This window comes from Lithobates pipiens, unplaced genomic scaffold, assembly GCF_037356315.1.
Source record: "Lithobates pipiens isolate NorthernLeopardFrog02 unplaced genomic scaffold, aLitPip1_a1.2 Scaffold_28, whole genome shotgun sequence".
NCBI lineage: Eukaryota > Metazoa > Chordata > Amphibia > Anura > Ranidae > Lithobates > Lithobates pipiens.
Genome location: NW_027507789.1, coordinates 51169271 through 51193046, shown reverse-complemented (window position 1 = coordinate 51193046; position 23776 = coordinate 51169271). Strand labels below are relative to the sequence as shown.

Here is a 23776-nt window from a genome sequence, read left to right as displayed (position 1 = left end):
GTAACATTCCCCATTTATTGCCATGCTAAGTATGACATTCTCTAGTAACGTTGCCCATTTATTACCAGGCTAAGTATAATGACATTCGCTAGTAACATTTCCCATTTATTACCAGGCTAAGTATAATGACATTCGCTAGTAACATTTCCCATTTATTGCCATGCTAACTATAATGACGTTCGCTAGTAACATTCCCCATTTATTACCATGCTAAGTATAATGACATTCGCTGGTAACATTTCCCATTTATTACCATGCTAAGTACAGTGCCATGCAAAAGTATTCACCCCCTTGGCATTTTTCGTGTTTTGTTGCCTCACAACCCGAATTAACATGGATTGTTTGAGGATTTGCATCATTTAATTTACAGAACATGCCCATAACTTTGAAGATTTTTTTTTATTGTAAAGCAAACATCAAATAGGACAAAATAACAGAAAAAGTCAATGTGTATAACTATTCACCCCCCTAAAGTCAATACTTTGGAGAGGCACCTTTTTCTGCTATCACAGCTCCAAGTGGCTTTGGATAAGTCTCTATGAGCTTGTCACATCTTACCACTGGGATTTTTGCCCATTCCTAATTGCAAAACTGTTCCAGCTCCTTCAAGTTGGAAGGTTTGCGCTTGTGAACAGCAATCTTTAAGTCTGACCACAGATTTTCTATTGGATTGAGGTCTGGGCTTTGACTAGGCCATTCCAACACATTTAAATGTTTCCCCTTAAACCACTTAAGTGTTGCTTTAGCAGTGTGTTTGGGGTCATTGTCATGCTGGAAGGTGAACCTCCATCCTAGCCTCAAATCACACACAGAGTGGTACAGGTTTTGCTCAAGAATATCCCTGTATTTAGCACCATCCATCTTTCCCTCATCTCTGACCAGTTTCCCAGTCTAATCTGCTGAAAAACATCCCCACAGCATGATGCGGCTACCACCATGTTTCACCATGGTGTTCTTTGGGTGATGTGATGTGTTGGGTTTGCGCCTGACATAGTGTTTTCTTTGATGGCCAAAAAGTATACATCCATACATTTTGGGAGTCTCCCACGTGCCTTTTCCCAAACTCAAAATGTGCCATTTTGTTTTTTGCTGAAAGTAATGGCTTTCTTCTGGCCACTCTGCTATAAAGCCCAACTCTATGGAGCGTATGGCTTATTGTGGTCCTATGTACAGATACTCCAGTCTCTGCTGTGGAACTCTGCAGCTCCTCCAGGGTTGCCTTAGGTCTCTGTGCTGCCTCTCTGATTAATGCCCTCCTTGCCCGGTCCATGAGTTTTGGTGTGCGGCCCTCTCTTGGCAGGTTTGTTGTGCCATGTTCTTTCCATTTGATTAAGATAGATTTGATGGTACTCCTAGGGATCATCAAAGATTTGTATATTTTTTTTATAACCTAACTCTGACTTGTACTTCTCAACAACATTGTCCCTTACTTGTTTGGAGAGTTCATTGGTGGCAGTGTTTGGTTAGTGATGCCTCTTGCTTAGGTGTTGCAGCCTCTGGGGCCTTTCAAGGTGTTTATATGTAATGACAGGTCATGTGACATTTAGATTGCACACAGGTGGACATTATTTCACTAATTATGTGACTTCTGAAGGTAATTGGTTGCACCAGAGCCATTTATGGGCTTCATAACAAAGGGGGTGAATACATACACACCAATTATCAGTTTTTCATTTCTGAAATATAGTTTTATGTATCTATTTTTCCAATTTTACTTCACCAACTTAGACTATTGTGTTCTGATCCATCACATATAATTCACTTTAAAAAACATTGAAGTAAAGGCTGTAATGTAACAAATTAAGTAAAAAGTCAAGGGGGGTGAATACTTTTGAAAGGCACTGTATAATGACATTCACTAGTAACATTCCCCATTTATTACCATGCTGGATGCTCACTCCTCTGACTGTATTTAGAGACCTATCTTTCTGTTGTGTAGCTAATGAAGGCCGTAACGATTACCACCCCATGTTCTTTACTCATGAGAGGGCATTTGAAGAATTCTTTTGTATCTGCATTCAGTTGGTTAACAAAACGTGGAAGGAGATGAGAGCTACTGCTGAAGACTTTAACAAGGTACTGGGCTGTATGAAGGGAAAGATCATTTTTATTAAATTGTTCGTAAACCTTTTGTTTTACAAAAAATAAAAATAACAAACATGCCTATACTTACCTGCTCTGTGCAATCGTTTTGCACTGAGCAGCCCATATCCTCTTCGCCGGAGCTCCAGCCTCCTCCCCTTCATCAGGAAAGCTGCTTTCCTTTGCTCACTCCCAAGTCCCGCTGCTGCGTCCATTGACAAAGTCCCCCCCCCCATGTGTCACAAGATTTAATTGACAGCAGCAGGAGCCAATGACTTCTGCTGCTTTCAATCTGTCCAATGAGGAAAGTGACGGTGGCTAGAGCCGCTGCGCTTGTGCACATCACTGGATCGGAGCAGGCTCAGGTAAGTAAAAGGGGGTAGCTGCAGTATAGAACGTTTTTCACCTTCTTGCATTAAGGTAAAAAACCTTGAGGCTGTACAACCACTTTAAGCAAAATCTGCCAGACTTTAGAAAGCAAATTTAAAGAACCAGTCCAACCAAAACTAATGTTTTGGGTAAATGCTGAGAGTCAAAGAAATCACTTTGAAAAAACACATCCTAACATTTCTTGGGCATCTTGAGTAAGGACAGATGATTCATGTGTCATTTACTTCCTGGAATCCATCTGCCTTTAGCTCAGGTATACAGGCAGGAGGGTTTGCTTATCTGAGAAAGTCCCTCCTCCCCTCCTGAAAACTCCTTGAATGTATAACATAATTTGGCTAGGCAAGAAACCAGAAAGTAATTTAAATTTTTTTTTTATGTTTCTTCAAACAAGTAGATATGATCTACTTTCTTATCTATTTACTAATGCTAGCAGCATACGGATTAAAGATAGTCAATATTGGTTGAGGCTGAGAGAGTGAAGTTCTGCTTTAAAGGTCGAACTGGCGATACATAATCCAGTGTTAAACGTTAAATATTGGACATTAGGTGGGTGGCGGTCAGTCTTTTATACCTGGCAGTATATGGAGGAAGACCTTGGTTAATAAATTGCAGGGTGTCATTTAGATAGAAAGTGGGGGTCTCAGTTTGGGGGGGATCATTGTCTAGTAGTCTGGTTTTATACCATTGTGCTAATGATTGTTGTGTGTCCACCCATTCTATATAAAATACATAAAACAGTTTAGCTTTAAGCAAAGAGATAGCAGAAGGGGGTCTGAATAAATCCATTTCTTTCTTTGCCTTGAGAGATATAATGGTGAGCGATTGTTTGCTACCTTCGGAGATCTTGACTCCAGGAAAATTTCCAAATTATCCTGAAAACTGCCCAGTATAGGGTTAAAGGTATATCATTTACAAGGTGTAAAATGGTGTAGTGTACTACTAAGATCCAAAATTGTTTGATCTTGGGACATAGCCAGAAGGCTTGGAACAGATATGTGTCTGAGTGTCCACAGTTAAAACAACAGAAGTAGGAGCTGAGGCCCATCAGGTATGATCCGTGTAATAGTGGTGGAAACATCAGAGCATCATTTCGACTTTGATTTATTCCTCAGGACAGAAGTAAGGCTTTTAAAAGAGTAACAAGAACCTGTATCAATAAGTTGACCTATCTAGTTAAAATTAGTGCCACATCCCACAATTTGAATAATTAAGAGATAAAAAATGCAAATATTGTGATTTTTAAGGCACCAAAACATGTTGAAGCTAAAATAGTATAAAACATCAATGTTTATTACAACTCTTAAAAAAAGTTCATATAATAATCATAAAAACATAGCGTAAATAGGTCCATAGTCATGTATTTAAACCACCATGAAACGCCTATATGCAGGGGCGGACTGACAACTCATGGGGCCCCCGGGCAATAGGAGATTATGGGCCCCCCAGGCAATCAGAGATTATGGGGCCACACAGTATACACACATAGTATACAATCACACAGTATACACATACATGTACACACAGTATACACAGACATGTTTCTATTGGCTGAGAAGGTACTGGAGAGGTGGGGCAGCTATAATCTCAGGATTTTTAGACCAAAAGGTTCTCGGTAAGGCACTTTTCAGAGACAGATGTAAAAAAAAAAAAAAACACAGATTTTTACATACTGTCCCTGGTTTTACTGAGGCTGGCAACCCTGATGGGGCCCCCTAGTGGCCCGGGGCCCTCGGGCAGTACCCGAGTAGCCAAATGATCAGTCCGCCCCTGCCTAGACGTATGCATGTATGTAAACACCCCAACATGTTTCAATTCTTGACACAAATCTTCATCAGAGGGATATATCACAGTGGTTAAATCTATGATATAAGTGTATATGTTATGTATAGAACATATACATAAAGTAAAAATAAAAAGAAACATTTTGGATGGTGACCATAAACTTACAAGACCATAGATCACTAAAGTCATTGCATTTCCAAAGAGGCTCAAACTGTTGAGACACACAGATCACCATAGAATTTCCCACAAAGGCAAAAAAATAAAAATAAATGACCAATGGTTCATATTATACCACTGTCCATAAAACATAAACAGTAATAAGTATAAAAAAAGAAAAACGCCTTTTTAAAGGATAAAGAAGCAAAATATGTGGAGCAAATGAAGGGCCATGTTTGCAATTAGAAGGAACATTTACCTAGTCTTCATAAATGTCTGAAAATGATGTTGGGTCTCAAGGGTCTGCTCAGTACAGACTGTTGAAATATCCCAGCCACAGGCACTCAGCCAAACAAAAAAAGAGGAGAGCATCAATTTTAACTAACGTATCTTAACTATCCACTTGTAGTTGAGGGAATGTTTGAGTCCATTTTCAGCCCAGTTGTAGCGATATATTCCAGGAGTTGATGATAGAAGTTGTATAAACTTGGAACTGCTTTTTCGTCTTGATCATGTGCAGCCACAAGTTCGTGCCTGGGGCGCGGTACATGTCTGTTCACTGGTTCAGGTGCTATACATGTCTGAATTTTTGCCTGAAATCGCACCTGAACCAAATCCAAACACAGCCCTTTTTCAATCCAAACAGCGGCCGTCTCGGACATGTGTGAACCGGCTCCATTGAGAACCGGTCACAATCACATGTCATGTGAATTGAATGCGGGGAAATTGGCAGGTCCAATTATTTTTGTTTTCTATTTATTCCCATATGTTTTCATCATATAGCCATGCAGTACAAAATAGTAGGTTTGCCTTTAGGGGCTCATAATGTGCCGATAATTCTGTTACAACATGACATTGCTTGTACCCTCCTCCATTCAACATCAACTCTGTTTAATTCAGACTCCACTTTTGCTCTTTTATTTCAGGTGATGCAGGTGGTAAGGGAGCAGATTACCCGTGCTTTGCCCTCCAGACCAAACTCTCTGGAGCAACTGAAGAACAAACTACGCGGTCTGAGCTACACGGAAATCTTGAGGCTCCGTCAGTCTGAGAGGATGAGCCAGGATGACTTTCAGTCTCCACCTATTGTGTATGTAGCTTAGAGGTATAATGATAAAACAGTGACCAGGGATGAGCTCAGGGAAGTTCGGACATGAGTCTGAACCCGCCTGAGCTGTCCCACCAGCTGTCTCACTGTGGATGGCCAATCATAATCGGCAGAGGCATTCCTTACCCTGCAGCCACACTTATACAAAGAGCATGTACACCTGCTGCTGCATGATGGGAAATGCCTACGCCATTTATGATTGGCTGTTGGCAGTGTCAGCCTCCTGGCGGGATAGCTATGGGTGGGTATGGACTCATGTCCAAACTCGCTTATGCTCTCCCTTAGTTGTGAATCTGGCATAGCTTAGTAAGTCACGGGATGGGTTTAAGTTTAGACTTAACTGGGTGCATGCTTGTTTTAGGCCTTTGGGTTACTAGGTAGTAAAGTTAAGCTGGACATACACTGATCGAAATTTGGCCAGTCCAGCAGGGACCATACCAGTTTCATTCAGTGTGTGGGCTGCCCCCACTCGACTGTAGTTGATTTGTTTAACCAACGTCTGTCGAAGGAACGTGTTTGAAGATTTTCCATGGATTAGCAGTTGAAGCCAACCAGCTGCAGCCACTAAGCAATGTATTCTGACAGCAACAAGTGCCTCTGTCATACTACAATAGCACAGCAGGGAGGATTCACCCATCCACTTTGATGGGGGAATCGGATCAGCCTGGTGGCTGAACAAAAAAAGAAGCCATCTTGTGGTGTGTACTGCAGTATCTTCCAGCAGTCTCTGGCATAGCTTCATTTCTCAAGGTCTGTTGCCATTAAACAACCCTGTGATGCATATGTTTAAAAGCAAGTGCTTATTGATGTTTTTATTGTTGTAAGAGATCACTTCTAATCGGTGAGTCTGTTCCAATTGAGGGAGTGTTTTCTACTTTTAAGCACTATTTGCAACACAGATGAAGGATGGACGCTGTATGATACTGTAAAGCACTTTATTTGCACTTTTGCGAGAGCACTTTTATGCTATAAGGAGTAGACTTTTTAAATACATTTTTTGATTGACATTAACCTTGATGGTCACATTGTTATGAAAAATACATCTATTTGTGGTCATTGTTGGCTGGTCCAGTGGGATTACTCACGCTCCAGTGTGTTTTTGTTTGATACGCCTTTAATTATTTTTTTAGTGAATTGCGTGAGAAAATTCAACCTGAGATATTGGAATTAATTAAGCAGCAACGGCTGAACCGCCTGTGTGAAGGAAGCAGCTTCCGTAAGATTGGCAATCGAAGAAGACAAGGTAATTCGGATTAGGAACATAGTGTATGACTTCAGATCTTATGTGAATTATTGGACCCCAGTGTTAAATCGCCTGAATCCATGGGTATGGCTTCATGTTTTGCAGAAAGGTTTTGGTTCTGCCGCCTGGCTCTTAACCACAAAGTTTTGCACTATGGTGACCTGGAGGAGAATGCACAAGGAGAAGTTCCATACGAGTCCCTGCAAGAGAAGAGTAAGAATTTGACATATGACCTTATACTTTCTGTCCTTTTTTCTGGGATTGGTCAAAATACAATTGCGGTAACTGATATCAGCCATGAACAATTCATTTTTATCTGGTAACTTTGGTTTATTGCACTCTGCACATTAGCAAACCAGCACTTTGAACATTAGCAAGCTGTGTGTGTATGTATGTATGTGTATATATATATATATATATATATATATATATATATATATATATATATATATATATATAAAATCTCACAAAAGTGAGTACACCCCTTACATTTTTGTAAATATTTTATTATATCTTTTCATGTAACAACACTGAAGAAATGACACTTTGCTACAATGTAAAGTAGTGAGTGTACAGCTTGTATAATAGTGTAAATTTGCTGTCCCCTCAAAATAACTCACACAGCCATTAATGTCTAAACCGCTGGCAACAAAAGTGAATAAACCCCTAAGTAAAAAATGTCCAAATTGGGCCCAATTAGCCATTTTCCCTCCATGGTGTCACGTGACTCGTTAGTGTTACAAGGTCTCAGGTGTGAATGGGGAGCAGGTGTGTTAAATATGGTGTGATCGCTCTCACTCTCTCATGCTGGTCACTGGAAGTTCAATTTGGCACCTCTTGGCAAAGAATGCTCTGAGAATCTGAAAAAAATAAATGTTGCTTTACATAAAGATGGCCTAGGCTATAAGAAGATTGCCAAGACCCTGTAACTGAGCTGCAGCATGGGGGCCAAGACCATACAGCGTTTTAACAGGACAGGTTCCACTCAGAACAGGCCTCGCCATGGCCGACCAAAGAAGTTGAGTGCACATGCTCAGTGTCATATGCAGAGGTTGTATTTGGGAAATAGACGTATGAGTGCTGCCAGTATTGCTGCAGAGGTTGAACAGGTGGGGGGTCAGCCTGTCAGTGCTCAGACCATACGCCGCACACTGTATAAAATTGGTCTGCATGGCTGTCGTCCCAGAAGGAAGCCTCTTCTAAAGATTATGCGCAAGAAAGCCCGCAAACAGTTTGCTGAAGAGAAGCAGACTAAGGACATGGATTACTGGAACCATGTCCTGTGGTCTGATGAGACCAAGATAAACTTTTTTGGTTCAGATGGTGTCAAGCATGGTGATGGGAGTGTCATAGTCTTCGGCTGCATGTGTGCTGCCAGCACTGTGGGGCTACAGTTCACTGAGGGAACCATGAATGCCAACATGTACTGTGACATAGTGAAGCAAAGCATGATGCCCTCCCTTCGGAGACTGGGCTGCAGGGCAGTATTCCAGCATAACGACCCAAACTCCAGCCCCTTTATTGAGCATCTGTGGAAGATTCCTCAAATGGGAGGTGGAGGAGCGTAAGGTCTCTAACCTCCACCAGCTCCTTGATGTCATCATGGAGGAGTAGAAGAGGACTCTAGTGGCAACCTGTGAAGCTCTGGTGAACTCCATGCCCAAGAGGGTTAAGGTATTGCTGTAAAATATAATGGTGGCCACACAAAATATTGACACTTTGGGCCCAATTTGGACATTTTCACTTAGGGATGTACTCACTTTTGTTGCCAGCGGTTTAGACATTAATGGCTGTGTGTTGAGCTATTTTGAGGGGACAGCAAATGTACACAATGCTGTCTGTGTCAATGGACCTGCGCCTGCACTGGACAGAGAGAAGGGGCCAGGTGCATCGGCGGGGGACCCGAGAACAGGAGGTTCGTATAGAGTTTCCTGTTTAAAAGTATAATAGACATGTTTGTGTGTTTTTATTGTTTTTATTGTTTTTATTTACCTTTACAATGACTTAAATGTCAGTCCCCTGTAATGCCTTTCTCAGATTAGACTAGGTCACTAGGAGAAGGAGGGTCTGCACTCTGAGCCACTCAAGGCTCCAATGCTTTACACAGTGCTTCTAGTCAAACATAGCACAATGGAGGAAGGCCATAGGAATGACTTCATCAATGTGCTGCCTTTCCTTAATTGTCCAGTTACTGATTGAGTTGGGTCCTGGACCAGGTTGTGATGTTTAAATGCAATGTAGTGTGGAAAAAGGACTAAGGCCTGGCTGTGCTATCTGGCAGGTAGTCTGGATCATTAAAGTGGCTGAGCAGAATTGCAAACCTTTTTTTGCAGCTAAACCTATTTCCATTTATGTACAGTGTTTTAGCTATGTATTTACTGATTTGTTTGAAGCTCAGATTTAAATAAAACCACATGTTCCCATAATGCAATCAATCCTTCTGTGTTTCTTCTAGTCCCTGTTGCTGATATCAAGGCCGTGCTTACAGGAAAAGACTGTCCTCATATGAAGGAGAAGAGTGCACTGAAGCAGAACAAGGTCACTGGAGACTCCTCAGACCCCCAAGTCACCTTTTGTTTGCTCTCTGTCTGCAAAATATATGAAAACTGTTTTCATCGTCTTATTAATAATTACAATTTATTCCACTTTTTCATAACTTTTTATCTTTGCTGTGTGCCTTCATTTCTGTCTTGCATTTTCAAAAGTTGCTGTGCGTAATCTGTATGGAACAAAAGGATAAAATAACACAAACTTAATTGTATCTTTTAGGCTCGGTTCACACTATTGCAATGTGACTTTGCCAGGATTTGCTGTGCGATTATGTAGTGCAACTTGGGTTGCATTGTGGATGTGGTTTGCATATTTTGTTGTGCCAAGTCACACTGTAAATCGCACCCAAAGTAGCACAGCACCCTTTCCCAAATCGCACTGCAATGCATTGATCTAAACAGGCACCACTCAAAGCAATGTTATTTCCATTGTCATGCAATTCAGTGCAACCCATCTGAAATTGCATAAGTGTGAACCAGGCCTTAATGAAGAGAGAAGCAGTGCTTGCGAGAAAGATTAAAAATTATTTTTAGGTTAAGGCCTCAAGCACACTGGATGTTTCTACAGCTGCTGTTAGGGCATCTGGCTGCTTCACCTATAAATGCCCCTCCATTTTAGCCTATGAGTCCACACGTCGGCTTTTAGCAGTATTTAGTAGCAGGAGAGTTAAGAAACAGGAAAAAAAAAACACTGACAGTGCGTCCAGGAGCAGCAGAGTTTGGGTAGAAAAAGGCACTTGACGCTACTAAAAGCTGCTAAACGTACCTAAACTCTAGGCACGCTTGAGCATTAATTCATTTTGATGGCCAGAATAAATTATGAAATTAGTTAACACTTAAGAGCTTAATGCCTGTGAAAGCTCCTAAAAGCTTGTAAAAGCTTTAGATGCATTAAAGCTATATTAAAGGCTTGTTTTTTTAAATACATTTTTTTTATACTTACCTGCTTTGTGTAATGGTTTTGCATAGAGCAGCCCGGATCCTCCTCTTCTCGGGTCCCATGCTGGCGCTCCTGGCTTCTCCCTCCTGCCAGGTGCCCACACAGCAAGCAGTTATTTCCTGTCTCCCTCCGTCCTCTGATTGGCTCACTGGCTGTGATTGACAGCATTGGGAGCCAATGGCCAATCAGGAGTGTGAGTCACTGGAGAGGCAAAACTCTCGTTGACATTGCTGGATTGAGAGGGGGCTCAAGTAAGTATTGGGGGGGCTTTACAACCACTTTAAGGCTCCTTGTACACTGGCTGCTCCTGGCAGGGCTTCTATTAGAAACCATGGGGTCCCATATAGACGACCTGACACAGAGCCCCATACAGCCAATGATTCAGTTATTAATGACCACTCACGCATTGTGTTCATTCAGGATAAGAAGGGGCTGATAAATATGACTTATTTGCCGGACCCTTCCCCCACTCTCAATCTTGACAGAGCCTATTGTGTGCTTGCAGCTGCTGGTGGGTAGCAGAGGAGGGAAGCCGGAAACACTGTAGGGGGCACACGGGGAATGGGGCAGCAGGGGGAAACATATGGTGCATAGGGAGGCTAATTGGTGTAGCCGAGGGGGGGGGGGGGGCAATTACTGGAACCAATCCTTTGTATTGCTCTCTCTGCAGCAGCTGAAAACCAATAGGAGGGAGAGGAGGCAGAGCCAGCTTTCAGCTGCCGCAGAGAGAAGCATGCAGAGGATTAGTTCCAGTAATTGCCCTCCCCCGCTGCACTGATTACCCTCCCTGCCCACATCAGATTCACCCTTCAGCCTGGCACCCCCTGCTGGCCCGGGCCTCTTACAGAAGGACTAGTGGTACCCCCCCTATCTATGGCTCTGGCTCCCGGCATTTCCTAAACTTGAGTTTCAGGAGCTTTTGATGTTTTCTTTTTTTTGTTTTGTTTTTACAAAGCTCCTAAACGCAACTCCATAAATGCCAATGTGTCAATGTACACATAGACTTTTTGCAGAGTTTAGGAGCTGCCTTGTTTAGGTGAGGTTAAACCTCCCTCTCCTGAAAGTGGGAGAATCGTGTTCAGGATAGGAACGTTTTGACTGTGGGCCAAAAGTAAAATCACGGTTTTCTTTTATGACACATTTTGTGTTTTCTGGCAGCTGTGGTCAGGAGCTACCAGTGTACATGAAGCCTTCCAAGCGTCAGGCATTTTTGCTGCAATATCACTGCTGGCTTCTAGAGCATGCTTTCTCAACCTTTTAACCCTAGAGGAACCCCAAAAAATAATTTTCATGTGTCGAGGAACCCTTACTAAAACCAAATCATCAGGGCTCAATAGGAACAATGCTCCTAATATTGGTGGTGAATATGAAGAATGTCCCCCTTTAAGTTGTGTTAAGAATGGCACCCTTAAAGATGTAGGCATCATCAAATAGGTGGTTCATCGACCACAGCTCAAGGAAACCCTAGCAACCTTTGGAGGAACCCCAGGGTTCCACGGAACCCTGGTTGAGAATGACTGTTCTAGAGCATTAAATGCATGAGGCCTTAAGGGTTAGTTCACCTTTTACCAAAAAAATTCCTATGAAGGTAAGCCGTGCCTATAGAGAAAAACGAACTGCAGTTATTACTAAAATTGGATAATGCCCTTGCTATAGGTGTAGGCCAGTTATGGCGGACCTTGGCACCACAGATGTTTTGGAACTACATTTCCCATGATGGTCAACTACACGTGCATGAGCATCGTGGCAAATGTAGTTCCAAAACATGTGGGGTGCCAAGGTTTGCCATCAGTGGTGTAGTCCATTTACGTACCTTCCAAAGCCTGGCCAAAAAACTCCCACATGTAGCATCCAGCCTTGTCTTGTTGCTAAGACTGTTTACTCTTCCTTTTGCAAACTCCATTCTCTTTTCTGTTTTAGGAAGTTTTGGAATTGGCCTTTTCCATACTGTACGACCCAGATGAGACTCTAAACTTTATTGCACCAAATAAATATGAGGTAATTATGTCATTCTGCTGCTTTTAATAAAATATGACATCAAATGTCCTTTTCCTTTCCTGGGAAAAAAATGGTGCTCAGGGCACTTTCCAGTGCTGATCACATACTGTAACTATAAGCCTAGGCTCATTGCATGATGGATGAGCAAAACAGTTTGTGTACAGTGCATTCAGTGTCTTTCATGTGACCTATTGTACAGGAGATTTTTTTTGCTGTGCAACTATAAGTACCGGTTCACACTACAGCGACTTGGGATCCGACTTGTCAGACCTCAAGTCGCCCCAAGTTGCTGGACATAAGAAATTCCATTGAAGTGAATGAGAGCCGTCTTAATGTACACTACTGAAGTTGCTCCGACTTCAGAAAAGGTTCCTGTACTACTTAAAGGCGACGTCTAGGCAACTTGTACCCATTGATTTCAATGGAAGTTTCCCCCAAGTCGGATCTCCATCTATATTGAAGCGACTTTACAGGAAAAAGAAAATAATTTACCCAGGTACTTCCCATGTTTACTAGAGCAGCACAATTAATCATCAAGAATGATTATTGCAATCTTCTGAAGTCACATTCTTTATCCCAGTTGAACTTAAAGTGGTGTTGCCACCAAAAAAAAAAAATTGCTTAAAATTCATAAAAAAATAATTGGATACATTTTTTTACTCACCTCTAAATGCCTGTTGCTAGGGGGGGGTCCCTCGTAGTCTGCCTCCTTCATTGCCCGGTCTGGTGTTATCACTTCCCCTCAGCGCCGCACAGTCATCTGGGACCTGTCACGTGTCCCAGATGACTGTGCGGCATATCACGGCACGCGGCGCCGCTCACGCATGCGCAGTGGGTGCCTGGCTGTGAAGCCACAGCCGGGTGCCCACAGTAAGAATGCCGGCGCTGCGAGCGGAGCGGGGAACGAGGGGGGGGCTTCGTCCCCCCGCATCGCTGGACCCTGGGACAGGTAAGTGTCCGATTATTAAAAGTCAGCAGCTGCCGTATTTGTAGCTGCTGACTTTTAATTTTTTTTTTTTTTTTTTTAGGGGGCACCCCACTTTAAGTATAAACATTGTAATTTGTCAATGGAATAGACTTTGTGTGTAAGTGAAAAATGTTTAAACACTAAACCTTTTTCTGACATTTGTTGGTTTCAAGTTAAAATCATTTTTTTTGCTAGAAAATGACTTGGAACCCCCAAATGCAATTTTTTGGGAGAAAATTACTTGAATGAATAAAAAAAAAAAATAACCAGTAAATTTAGCCCTTTTTTTTGTATAATGTGAAAGATTTTACGTTGCGAGAATCGTGAGAGATTTGTGATCTTTTTCTTATAAGCAAAAAAATTGTGATTCTCATTTTGGCCAGAATCATGCAGCTCTAATGTTTACCCAGGAAATCCCCTCCCTCCCACAGAGCTGATTATTCTGTGATTGGCCACAGCGAAAGTCGCCTGTCCTGGAGGCAACTTTAAGTTGCGTTGTAAATTGCGCAAAGTCGCTCTAAAGTCGCCTCCAAATCGCCTTGCAAAGTCGCGCTGTAAGTCAGGTTGCCCCTGTGTGGACCGGCACTAACAATGTGGACAGTACGTTTCCCTGAGCAACAATAACTTGAGTATTTCTGTTTTTTCTTTGCTGTAGTACTGCATCTGGATTGATGGTGTGAATGCTTTGTTGGGGAGGGAAATGAGCAGCGAGCTAACCCGCAGTGACATGGACACTCTGCTCAGCATGGAGATGAAGTTACGTCTGCTGGACCTGGAAAACATTCCAATCCCCGAGGTGCCTCCTCCCATCCCCAAAGAGCCCAGCAGTTATGATTTTGTCTACCACTATGGCTGATCTGGAGATCTACATGGAGGACATGCACACCCACTAACATGGGAAAAGACCTCTCATTAATCAGCTGTGTAATGGACCAAGGTCTGTCCTGGAATGGGGAGGGGCTTGTGTAACCCAGATGATCGCCCCCCCACACATCCATTGGCTGTCTTCAGCAGAGCTGCTGTGGATGACCCCTGCAGTAGCTCTTTAGTACAAGAGCGGCAAGGGCTTCTGGGTTTCAGTTCTTGCCTGCTAGGCACCCTCTTCCTCCTGGCTCATTTTAAAGGTTTACCTTTTCAATAGGTACTGCATAGGTACAGGCGGAGGCTGCATATACTATTGTCGATGGCCCTGTAGGGTTTAAATCAGTAAATCTATTTTTGCCTTAATGTTTAGAATGCTTTTCCAATCAGAGTGCTGCACGCCACCATCCACTCAAAACATGGAGTGCAGCTCTTCATTCCAACAGTGTGTACGGTGCTCTGCTCAAAAGCACAATGAATTTTCTTGTTTCTTGTTACCAGAGAGGTATTTTTGTCTAGGTGCAAAAAAATATGTAATGTCTCACTATCGTATCTAAAAACAGTTTACAGTATAGGGATTGTTGGAGACAAGAAGAATATATATACACAGCAATCTCTGTGATACGGTACTCTTGCCCTTTGTAAATGATGATTAGGAAGGGGCATATGAATGTAAAAGAAATGAGGTACATGAGGCTGACATCCAAAATAATATGTAATATTACTAATAAATAACAAGCTGCTGGTGTATTTCCGCGTGTTTGTATTTTGTCATTTAGAAAGTGTTACTAAACCCAGTACCCTGCATTCACTATATCTGGTCTCCCACAGTACAAAGAACATGAAAATGCAATTATTTTAATAAATATAAACTGCTAAATGCTTTTTCTCATCAACAGTATATAGCAGTTTTGGGACTTTGTTTAAAGCTTGTAGGAGGAGTTTTCATTCTACTCTGACTGTCCTATGAGACTGCATGACTCCTGACCCTCTGTCTGCACAGTACTAATAGGCCCTATGCTGATCACATGTACCCTCCCAAGAAAAAAATCAACTCTCTACCAATATACACCAAACTGGGCATGTGCAGAGTGACTTCAAAGCCTCTGTGCTATCAGGAGATGGATTGGGGACAGTGGAAGAAGGGGAGGATCAGAGAGGATAGGCTCAAACAGACTTTATACAAAATACAGAGGGTTAACCCCTTAGGTTCCATGGTGAGCATAACAAGCATGCCTTACTGCATATACAGACTGTATATTACTGTTGTGGGCTTAGTAACACTTTGAAATAGTTTATCCATCGAGGGGAGGGACACAGGGAGTCTTTATACTTCGGGTTATGCTGCTGCAACAGGAGGATTGGACACTGGCAAACAAAAAAAACTTCAGTCAGTTCCTGCTGCCAACCTTCAGTGATTTATGGTAATTCCCAGTCCCAGCCATCTGAGCCTCATTGACCTTCACCTGCAACCAGCTATGGAGGTTTCCAGAGTTCTTGAGGCCTTGTCTTTTACCCATAATATGTACATTGCTTTACGGTACTGCAGCCACAACATGTCAAATTCTAGAGAGGTGGGCAAAACTCTGTGCCCCCAGCCCTTCTGATCAGATCAGGAACTGTTTGCAGTGCACCCATATGCTACATATGATGGGCACACAGGCTACATATGATGGTCACAAGCTGCATATGATGGGCACAGTGGCTGCGTTTGATGGGCACAGTGGCTGCGTTTGATGGGGCACAGTGGCTGCATTTGACAGTGCAGACTGCAATTGATGGCACAGTGAGGCTGCAATTGATGTTTTTTTCATAATTTTTCTGTTTGTTTGCACCCCCCCAAAAAACTTTTGAGCACCAGCCGCCACTGCCTCTTAGTAACTCTATTGATCTTGGCATGATGACATCACATTTATCAATAGCAAAGAGAACACCAGACCCTGGATGTCTGAGGTTTAAATAAAACCATTTACACCTGCATGCTCCCTAAGAAGATTCTAATCATTGATACCTGAACTGGAACACTGAATTCTGTTTTCAGGGATTCAAAGTGGGGGTAAATGTTGGAGTGTGACAGAGAAATGATGAATAAAACCTAATCACTGCAATATAGGGGAAAGTACTACCACAGCTAGACTATTAAATTATACTTCAAACAATTGTGCAAAATACTCATCACGATGTTTAAGAACTATACATGCAACTGTATGTATCAGTACTGCTGCCCACACTTCCTGTGTCCCACAAGTGTCAGACAAAACCATATACAGTGGGGAAAATAATTATTTTGATCCCCTGCTGATTTTGTAAGTTCCACCCACAAGGAAATTAAGGGTCTATAATTTTTTATCATAGGTGTATTTTAAATGATAGAATATCAACCAAAAATCCAGAAAAAACACATGATACAAATGTTATAAACTGAGTTGCAGTTCAGTGAGTAAAATAAGTATTTGATCCCCAAGCAAAACATGATTTCTCTTACGTTCACTGACTGACACAGCTCCTTTATTCTCGACCATAGGGTTGTTACGCCACCTTCAGGAGAGGACTAGGCAGAACATGTTAACATGTACAAAAACAGAACCTTCTTGTTCTGCCCAAGGAGCGTAACCCTTCAGTAACAACCCCCCCCCCAGTCTGCTTCCTACAGCCTCAGTTTTTTTTCTGCCTAGTGAATGAGATGGACCTAGGAACCCTGGGATTTTTTGCAGAGGTTTGCCTTTTGCACAAGATTGGATCCTGTGATCTACTATCAACAGCCGGCTGGGTGACAGGCTGTATATCGTTATCCTTGTAGTCTCCCCAGCCTGGCCATCGAGCATGTGCAGACCATAGCCACGTGCTGGGTCGGCCACAACATGCCCCTCAGGCTCCAGGGGTGGCTGGTGAGCGCAATGCTCCGGGGCACACATATGACCAGGCTACCGATGGCTGAGTCACAGTGTGCCATGGCCAGCAGCCACCCCCTACTCTTTGGGAGTAGGTCTGTGATGGAATGTCCCCAGCTCGTCCAGATGGTAAGTACAGCTCTCCCTGCCTCGGTGGGGCTGGGCATTCCCTGGGAGGTCGATTTGGGGGTCCCTCTCCTCCCTCTCTTCTCTCCCTGTCCCTATGCCCCCCCATGGGTGATGCTGCATGGGCTGCTGATTGGTGTGTGTGCCATATAGCTAGGGGTCCCCTAGGGAGCTCTCATTTTGGGTGGGGGGCTGCGCTGGGTGACTGTGCCCCCCTAGGTGTCTGTTGTCTCCCCACTGGGTGTCTGGAGGTCTGCACATGCTTATCACCATAGCGCTGTTCTGCCGCCATTTTCTCTGTCTTTTTTCACTGTCCCTCTCTGTGTACAGTTGTTTGGCAGCCATGTTTGGTGTGATTATGAGAAGCATGGTCAGGAACCATTTTACTGTAGTTCGACAGCCATTTTCTCTGTGATTATGTCCTTTATACTGGATGCCCGGTGGCCATTTTGTTGTAGCCCAGCACAGTTTTTATGCCCAGCGCTGGTCCCTGAGGCTCAGAACTGCACGGTTTCTTCACTCAGACACCTGGGAGCTGACACAGGCACTACTAACTGAACGGCGCAGAACTCGGTCAGGGTGGTGAGTCCTCAACCTGCAGCAGCTAGGAGGGTGGGACTATACACCTGTCCTAAGTCCCCAACAGGTGGCAGACAGGGTGGGTCAGCATGGCTTCAGAAACTGGTGTTTCTTCCCCCGAACTTCCTGCAACTGCAATACGACCAGTACTGACCACAGCACTTGTGTCGCAGACACTTACTGAATGGGCAAAACTTTTGCGCCACGAATTGGAGAAGTAGCAGGCTACTCCTGTCTGCGTGGAACTAGCAGACCAGTTAGTGCACGGTCTTAAGTACATTTGGGACATGGCTCTGGATACGCTTCTTCTGCTATCCAGGGCTTCAGTGTCAGCAGTGCTGCTGAGGTACCTGATTTGGCTGAAATGCTGGTCGGCGGACCAGGCATCTAAAAAAGCCTTGACGGATCTACCCTTCCTTGGTGAGCGGCTCTTTGAGCCTCGTTGGATGACATTATTAAGAATGTCACAGGTGGGCAGAGTACCTTGCTCCCACAGGCCAGGAAGAAGCCACGCCGCAGGCAAGGGCCCCGCTCAAGAGGTTTATTCGTCCGTCCGGGACTTCGGCTAAACACTCCCAGTCCAACAGAACGACCTCTGAGGGACAAAATCGTCCCTGGAACCACAAGCCTGCGAGCAAAAGTGCTTCCTCGTTAGTATAGTGGAGAGTATTCCCGCCTGTCATGCGGGAGACCGGGTTCGATTCCCCGACGGGGAGCCAACCGCATGAAGTTTTGTCTTCGGGAGTTTGCAAGCCCGGTGGGCATCTCGACTATCTGACCAATGGGCCTGCGAACTGATTTCCTCTGGCTACAAGATAGAGTTCCTCTCTTGGCCACCAAACAGATTCTTCCCCTCCAGCATACCCTTACTCCCGGCTCGCTGGGAGGCCCTATTGGGGGCAATACGGGACCCGCTCAGCCGCAGGGTGATAGTGCCTGTTCCGGAGTTGGAAAGGTTCCAGGGGTTCTACTCCAATCTGTTTGTAGTCCCCAGAAAGGAAGGGGTACGTCCAACCTTGGACCTAATAGCCTCAATTTGACTTTGTTGAGAGAACGTGGGATCGCAATCGTAGGTTATCCGGACGATCTCCTTCTGAGAGCAGTTTTCGTCTCAGAATTAAAGGAGGATGTGGCGATCACCATGCAAACCCTGCAGGAATTTGGGTGGCTGTTGAACCTAAAACAGTTGGTGCTCATACCTATTCAGCGCTTGGAGTACCTAGGCTTACCGCTGGACTCCATGGAAGCAAGAGTTTTCTCCCTTCAGACAAAACTGCAGACTCTCAGAGCCGCGGAAAAACTATTGCTGAACAGCAGGTGGTCCTCGCTGAATTTCTGCATGCGCGTTCTAGGCCTCATGGTGGCCTCCCTTGAGGTGGTACCGTGCACCCAGATTCACACCAGAGTCTTGCAGAAGGAGATATTGACAAAATGGGACATATCTCTGTTATCCCAGGATCGGCAGATTCAGGTGAGTCAGTCAGGGACTCCCTGCTTTGGTGGCTGAGGTCCCGGCACTCCGGTCCAGGAAGTTGTTCCTACCTCTACATTGGACTGTGATCACAACAGATGCTAGCCTGACCGGCTAGAGTGGAGTACTGGGAGTACAGTCGACCCAGGGTCTCTGGTCGGGTGAGGAACCCAAGTTGCCGATCAATGTGCTTGAACTCCGAGTGATCAGGCTTTTCCTCTCCACATAGTTGATGAGACTACGAGGGCGTCCGATCAGGATCCAGTCAGACAACGCCATGGCGGTGGCATATGTCAATCATCAAGGAGGAACAAGAAGTTCGACTGCAGCACGGGAGGTCGCTCACATCCTGCAGTGGGCAGAGCAACATGTACCGGCCCTATTGGCCATTTACATCCCCGGAGTGGAGAACTGGTAGGCGAACTACCTAAGTCGCCAGATGCTGGATCCAGGAGAATGGGTGCTGCATCCGGAGTTCGGGCTACTGTGCCTGCGATGGGGCACACCAGACGTGGATCGCCTGGCTTCCCATCTCAATCGGAAGGTGCCGAGATTTGTATCCAGGACAAGAGATCCTTGGGCAGACGCGTCAGAGGCGCTGGTGGCTGCATGGGGTCAGTACCAACTGATCTATGCCTTTCCTCCACTAAAGCTACTACCACGTCTGGTTCGCAAAGTGGAGACCGGGGGGATTCCAGTAATTCTGATTGCCCCAGATTGGCCTCTGCGCCCCTGGTACGCTGACCTAGTATTCCTGGTTGCAGTCACTCCCTGGCGACTACCGATGCGAGAAGACCGTCTGTCTCAAGGTGCGATTCTCCATCCTGCTTTACCATCGTGGTTTTAACAGCATGGCTGTTGAGAGCCAGTTGCTAAGAAAGTGAGGCCCGTCGGACTCTGTGATTTCAACTATGTTGAGAGCACGGAAATCTTCTTCTCAGAAGATATATCATTGTACCTGGAAGGCATACATCTCTATGTGTGAGGAGAAAGGATGGCGTCCATGCACCTATTCCATTTCCAGGATCCTGCTGTTTCTATAGCGAGGAGCAGACCAGAAGTTGGCTTTGAGCACCATTAAAGGACAAATATCAGCCTTGGCTGTCTTTTTACAGCGATCCCTGGCATCTCACTCTGTTCCTCCGGTGTGTCCACCGTTACCCCCGTAGGATCTGAATCTGGTGTTATCGGCGCTTCAGAAACCACCATTTGAGAATATCAGAGAAATTCCCTTGTTGACTTTTTCCCAGAAAGTGGTCTTTCTAGTGGCCATTACATCGGATTATATAGGATTAAGGGCTGGAGACTGGCTAGGCCACTCCATGACCCTAATGTGCTTCTTCTTGAGCCACTCCTTTGTTGCTATGGCGGTATGTTTTGGCTCATTGTCATGCTGGAAGACCCATCCACGACCCATCTTCAGTGTTCTGGCTGAAGGAAGGAGGTTCTAATCCAAGATTTTAGAATACGTGGCCCCAGTCCCTTGGCTCCTCAATACGGCAAAGTCATCCTGTACCTTTAGCAGAGAAACGGCCCCAACGCATAATGTAGGGATGGTGTTATTAGGGTCATAGTCAGCATTTTTCTTCCTCCAAAACGGTGAGTTGGGTTAATGCCAAAGAGTTACATTTTGGTCTCATCCTTCTCTGAATCATTTACCGGCCTGAATATGTGCCTTCTTGAGAAGGGGGACCTTGCAGGCACTGCAGCATTTCAATCCATGGCGGTGTATTATTACCAATAGTTTGTTCAGTGACTGTGGTCCCAACTGCCTTGAGATCATTCACAAGCTCCTCCCGTGTAGTTCTGGGCTGATCCCTCACTTTTCTCATGATCATCCTTACCCCATGAGGTGAAATCTTGCATGGAACATTAGACTGGGCGATTGATGGTTTGTATTTCATCCATTTGCAAATAATCACTCCAACGATTGTCTCCTTCTCACCAAGCTTCTTGCTGATGGTCTTGTAGCCCATTCCAGCCTTGTGCGGGTCTACAATCTTGTCCCTGACGTCCTTTGACAACTCTTTGATCTTGCTCATGATGGTAAGGTTTGAATGGAAGAAAGAGATTCTGTGAACAGGTGTCTTTTATACGCATAGCGTGTTGTTGTTAGGAGCACCTTCTTAAATTGACTAATCTGTGTCGTACATGAGCACTTCCTGTTTGCCTTTTCCAAAAGCAAAACAGCAGGTGCCCTACTGCTATAAGTTTTAACGTATATGTGAATCCTCTTCTTGTAAAGCAATACATTTTGTTTAAAATAGAAATAAAAGGCAAGACATTTGTGAACACTTTTTTTTTCCTTTTTTTTAAGTAATTACTTACCCTCTGTTCTCGGAGAACTATGGGAGAAGAGACAGCAGAACACTGGTCTTCCCAGTACAACCAAAAATGAACCTTCATTACATGTCTTATACTAATAAAGAATATGCAATCAAAAAACTTTTCTTAATGCTCAGTGAATATGTATGTATAATATATATGATCATCCGTCTTAATGTCCAATATATAAGCCCTGCAAACAAATAAAGTGAACTGGCAGTAAAGTGGAATTTATTGAGGTGTCCTTTCAGCAGTCCAAATATATAATGCAATTCATATTGTGCCAAAAAGTTATCCACAAATGTGCACCAGTGCTTCAGTGACTCCCACTACCATTCAAATATTGTACTCACCTCCACATTTGACCTATTATCCCAAGTCAAATTGTGCTTTCCCCTACACTGGGGGAATTGGAAATAGACTCCTCTGTACTTCTCCTCCTTCACCTGTGTACTCTCTGAACTCTGGATTGTTTCCTCCAATATGGCCCTTTAAATCGGGGATACCTCCATTGTAAACAGAATTTAAGAAAAACAGCTTCTGTTTTTGGATGACAGCGGGGGATCTGTAGCTGCGTCGGTATTGGCAGCTCCACCCAACGCGTACTGTCAGTCACGTGACTTCCTCAGGGGTACTCCTGAGGAAGCACTGGCATGCATTTGTGGATAGCCTTTTTTACACAATATACATTGCATTATATAGTTTACTGAAAAGACACCTGAAATAATTGCACTTTTTCTGCCTGTTCACTTTATTTGTTTGCATGGCTTATATTTTGTACATTAAGACGGACGATCATATATATTATACATATTCACTGAGCACGAAAAAAAGTTTTTTAATTGCATATTCTTAATTAGTATAAGGCATGCATGAAGGTTTACACAAGGAATGATTTATTATATTCATGTATGAATTATTATGCATGATTAAGGGAATATGCGTAGCAACAATTATGCAAGTGAATCAAAGTACACGTATGAAGTGCATACCACACACACACACATATATATCCAGGAACCTGATTGCTCAGTTTTTTGCACAGGAAACTTTCTGCCAGGAAGTTCATGCGGCAGTACCATGTACAATGACCCACATCTTGCTTATCGTACCACTCCACCACCAGAACCCCTGCCATTAAGGCTGCCACATAGTTGCCTGTCTGTATGGTGCAGAACACATTGATCCAGGAGGCCGATTAAGATTGTTCCAATGGGATATAAAGAATAGATAGAGGAATAAGGTGCTGGAGTGAATAGATTCTGTTGGCTTGAGATAGGGGATAGATACACTTAATATTAGGATTACATCTCCCAGGAGAATTTATAAGCGTACTTTGACTCACTTGTTGTTAGTGCAAAAGGTCAACCATATCTGGTGAGTGCGGGGAGTACCCAGGGAGTGCACAAGGTTCACGGTGTGTAGTGAAATTCACAAACTGCGTTTTTTTTTTTTTGAAGCACTTTTGTTTTGGATTTGTTTCACACAGACTGCACAGAGCACTCTGATGTGGACTTTTTTCTGCACCATTTTTATGATACAGTTTTGTAATGTTTGCACAATATTGGTATGCTGCACTGCGTTACCTTAACTGACAATTGTGCAGTCATGCGTCACTGTATCTAAATAAAATGTATGTCCTTTTTGTATGTCCTTTTTTCCCCACAAATAGAGCTTTCTTTTGGATGTATTTGATCACCTCTACATTTTTGTATTTTTTGTGCTACTATAAACAAAAAAAGACAATGTTGGGAAAAAAAAAAACTTTCTGCTATAAAACATATCCAATAAAAAAAATTTAATTTCTTCATCAATTTAAGCCAATATGTATTCTGCTACATATTTTTGGTAAAATAAATTCCAATAAGCGTACATTGATTGGTTTGGGCAAAAGTTATAGCGTCTACAAACTATGGTATATTTTTATCTATTTAAATTTTTTCTGTTAGTAATGGTGCCGATCAGTGACTTAAAGTGGGACTGCGATATTCTGTCGGACATTCGTACACTGACACTTTTTGGGGACCAGTGACAGTAATACAGTAATCCGTGCCAAAAATATGCACTGTCACTGTACTAATGACACTGGCTGGGAAGGGGTTAACTTCAGGGGTGATCAATGGGTTAACTGTGTTCTTATCCAGTGTTTTTCTACACTGTGGGAGGTGCTTTTCCTAGGGCAGTGATGGCGAACCTTGGCACTCCAGATGTTTTGGAACTACATTTCCCATGATGCTCAACCACACTGCAGAGTCCTTGAGCATCATGGGAAATGTAGTTCTAAAACATCAGGGGTGCCAAGGTTCGC

At 43.7% G+C, this 23776-nt stretch overlaps 1 protein-coding gene across 2 annotated transcripts in view; it reads left to right on the top strand.

The window, feature by feature from the left end:
- ELMO2 (engulfment and cell motility 2) overlaps positions 1-14826 on the top strand; it is a 133608-nt gene extending 118782 nt beyond the window's left edge. For both annotated transcript variants that reach the window (XM_077459209.1, XM_077459208.1), the window contains 7 exons: positions 1940-2076; positions 5337-5500; positions 6649-6761; positions 6867-6974; positions 9217-9299; positions 12171-12248; positions 13871-14826. In XM_077459209.1, the coding sequence (XP_077315335.1) occupies positions 1940-2076; positions 5337-5500; positions 6649-6761; positions 6867-6974; positions 9217-9299; positions 12171-12248; positions 13871-14071 (884 nt within the window). In that variant the 3' untranslated portion in view covers positions 14072-14826. The remainder of the gene's footprint in view (positions 1-1939; positions 2077-5336; positions 5501-6648; positions 6762-6866; positions 6975-9216; positions 9300-12170; positions 12249-13870) is intronic.
- The last annotated feature ends 8950 nt before the right edge of the window (positions 14827-23776 follow it).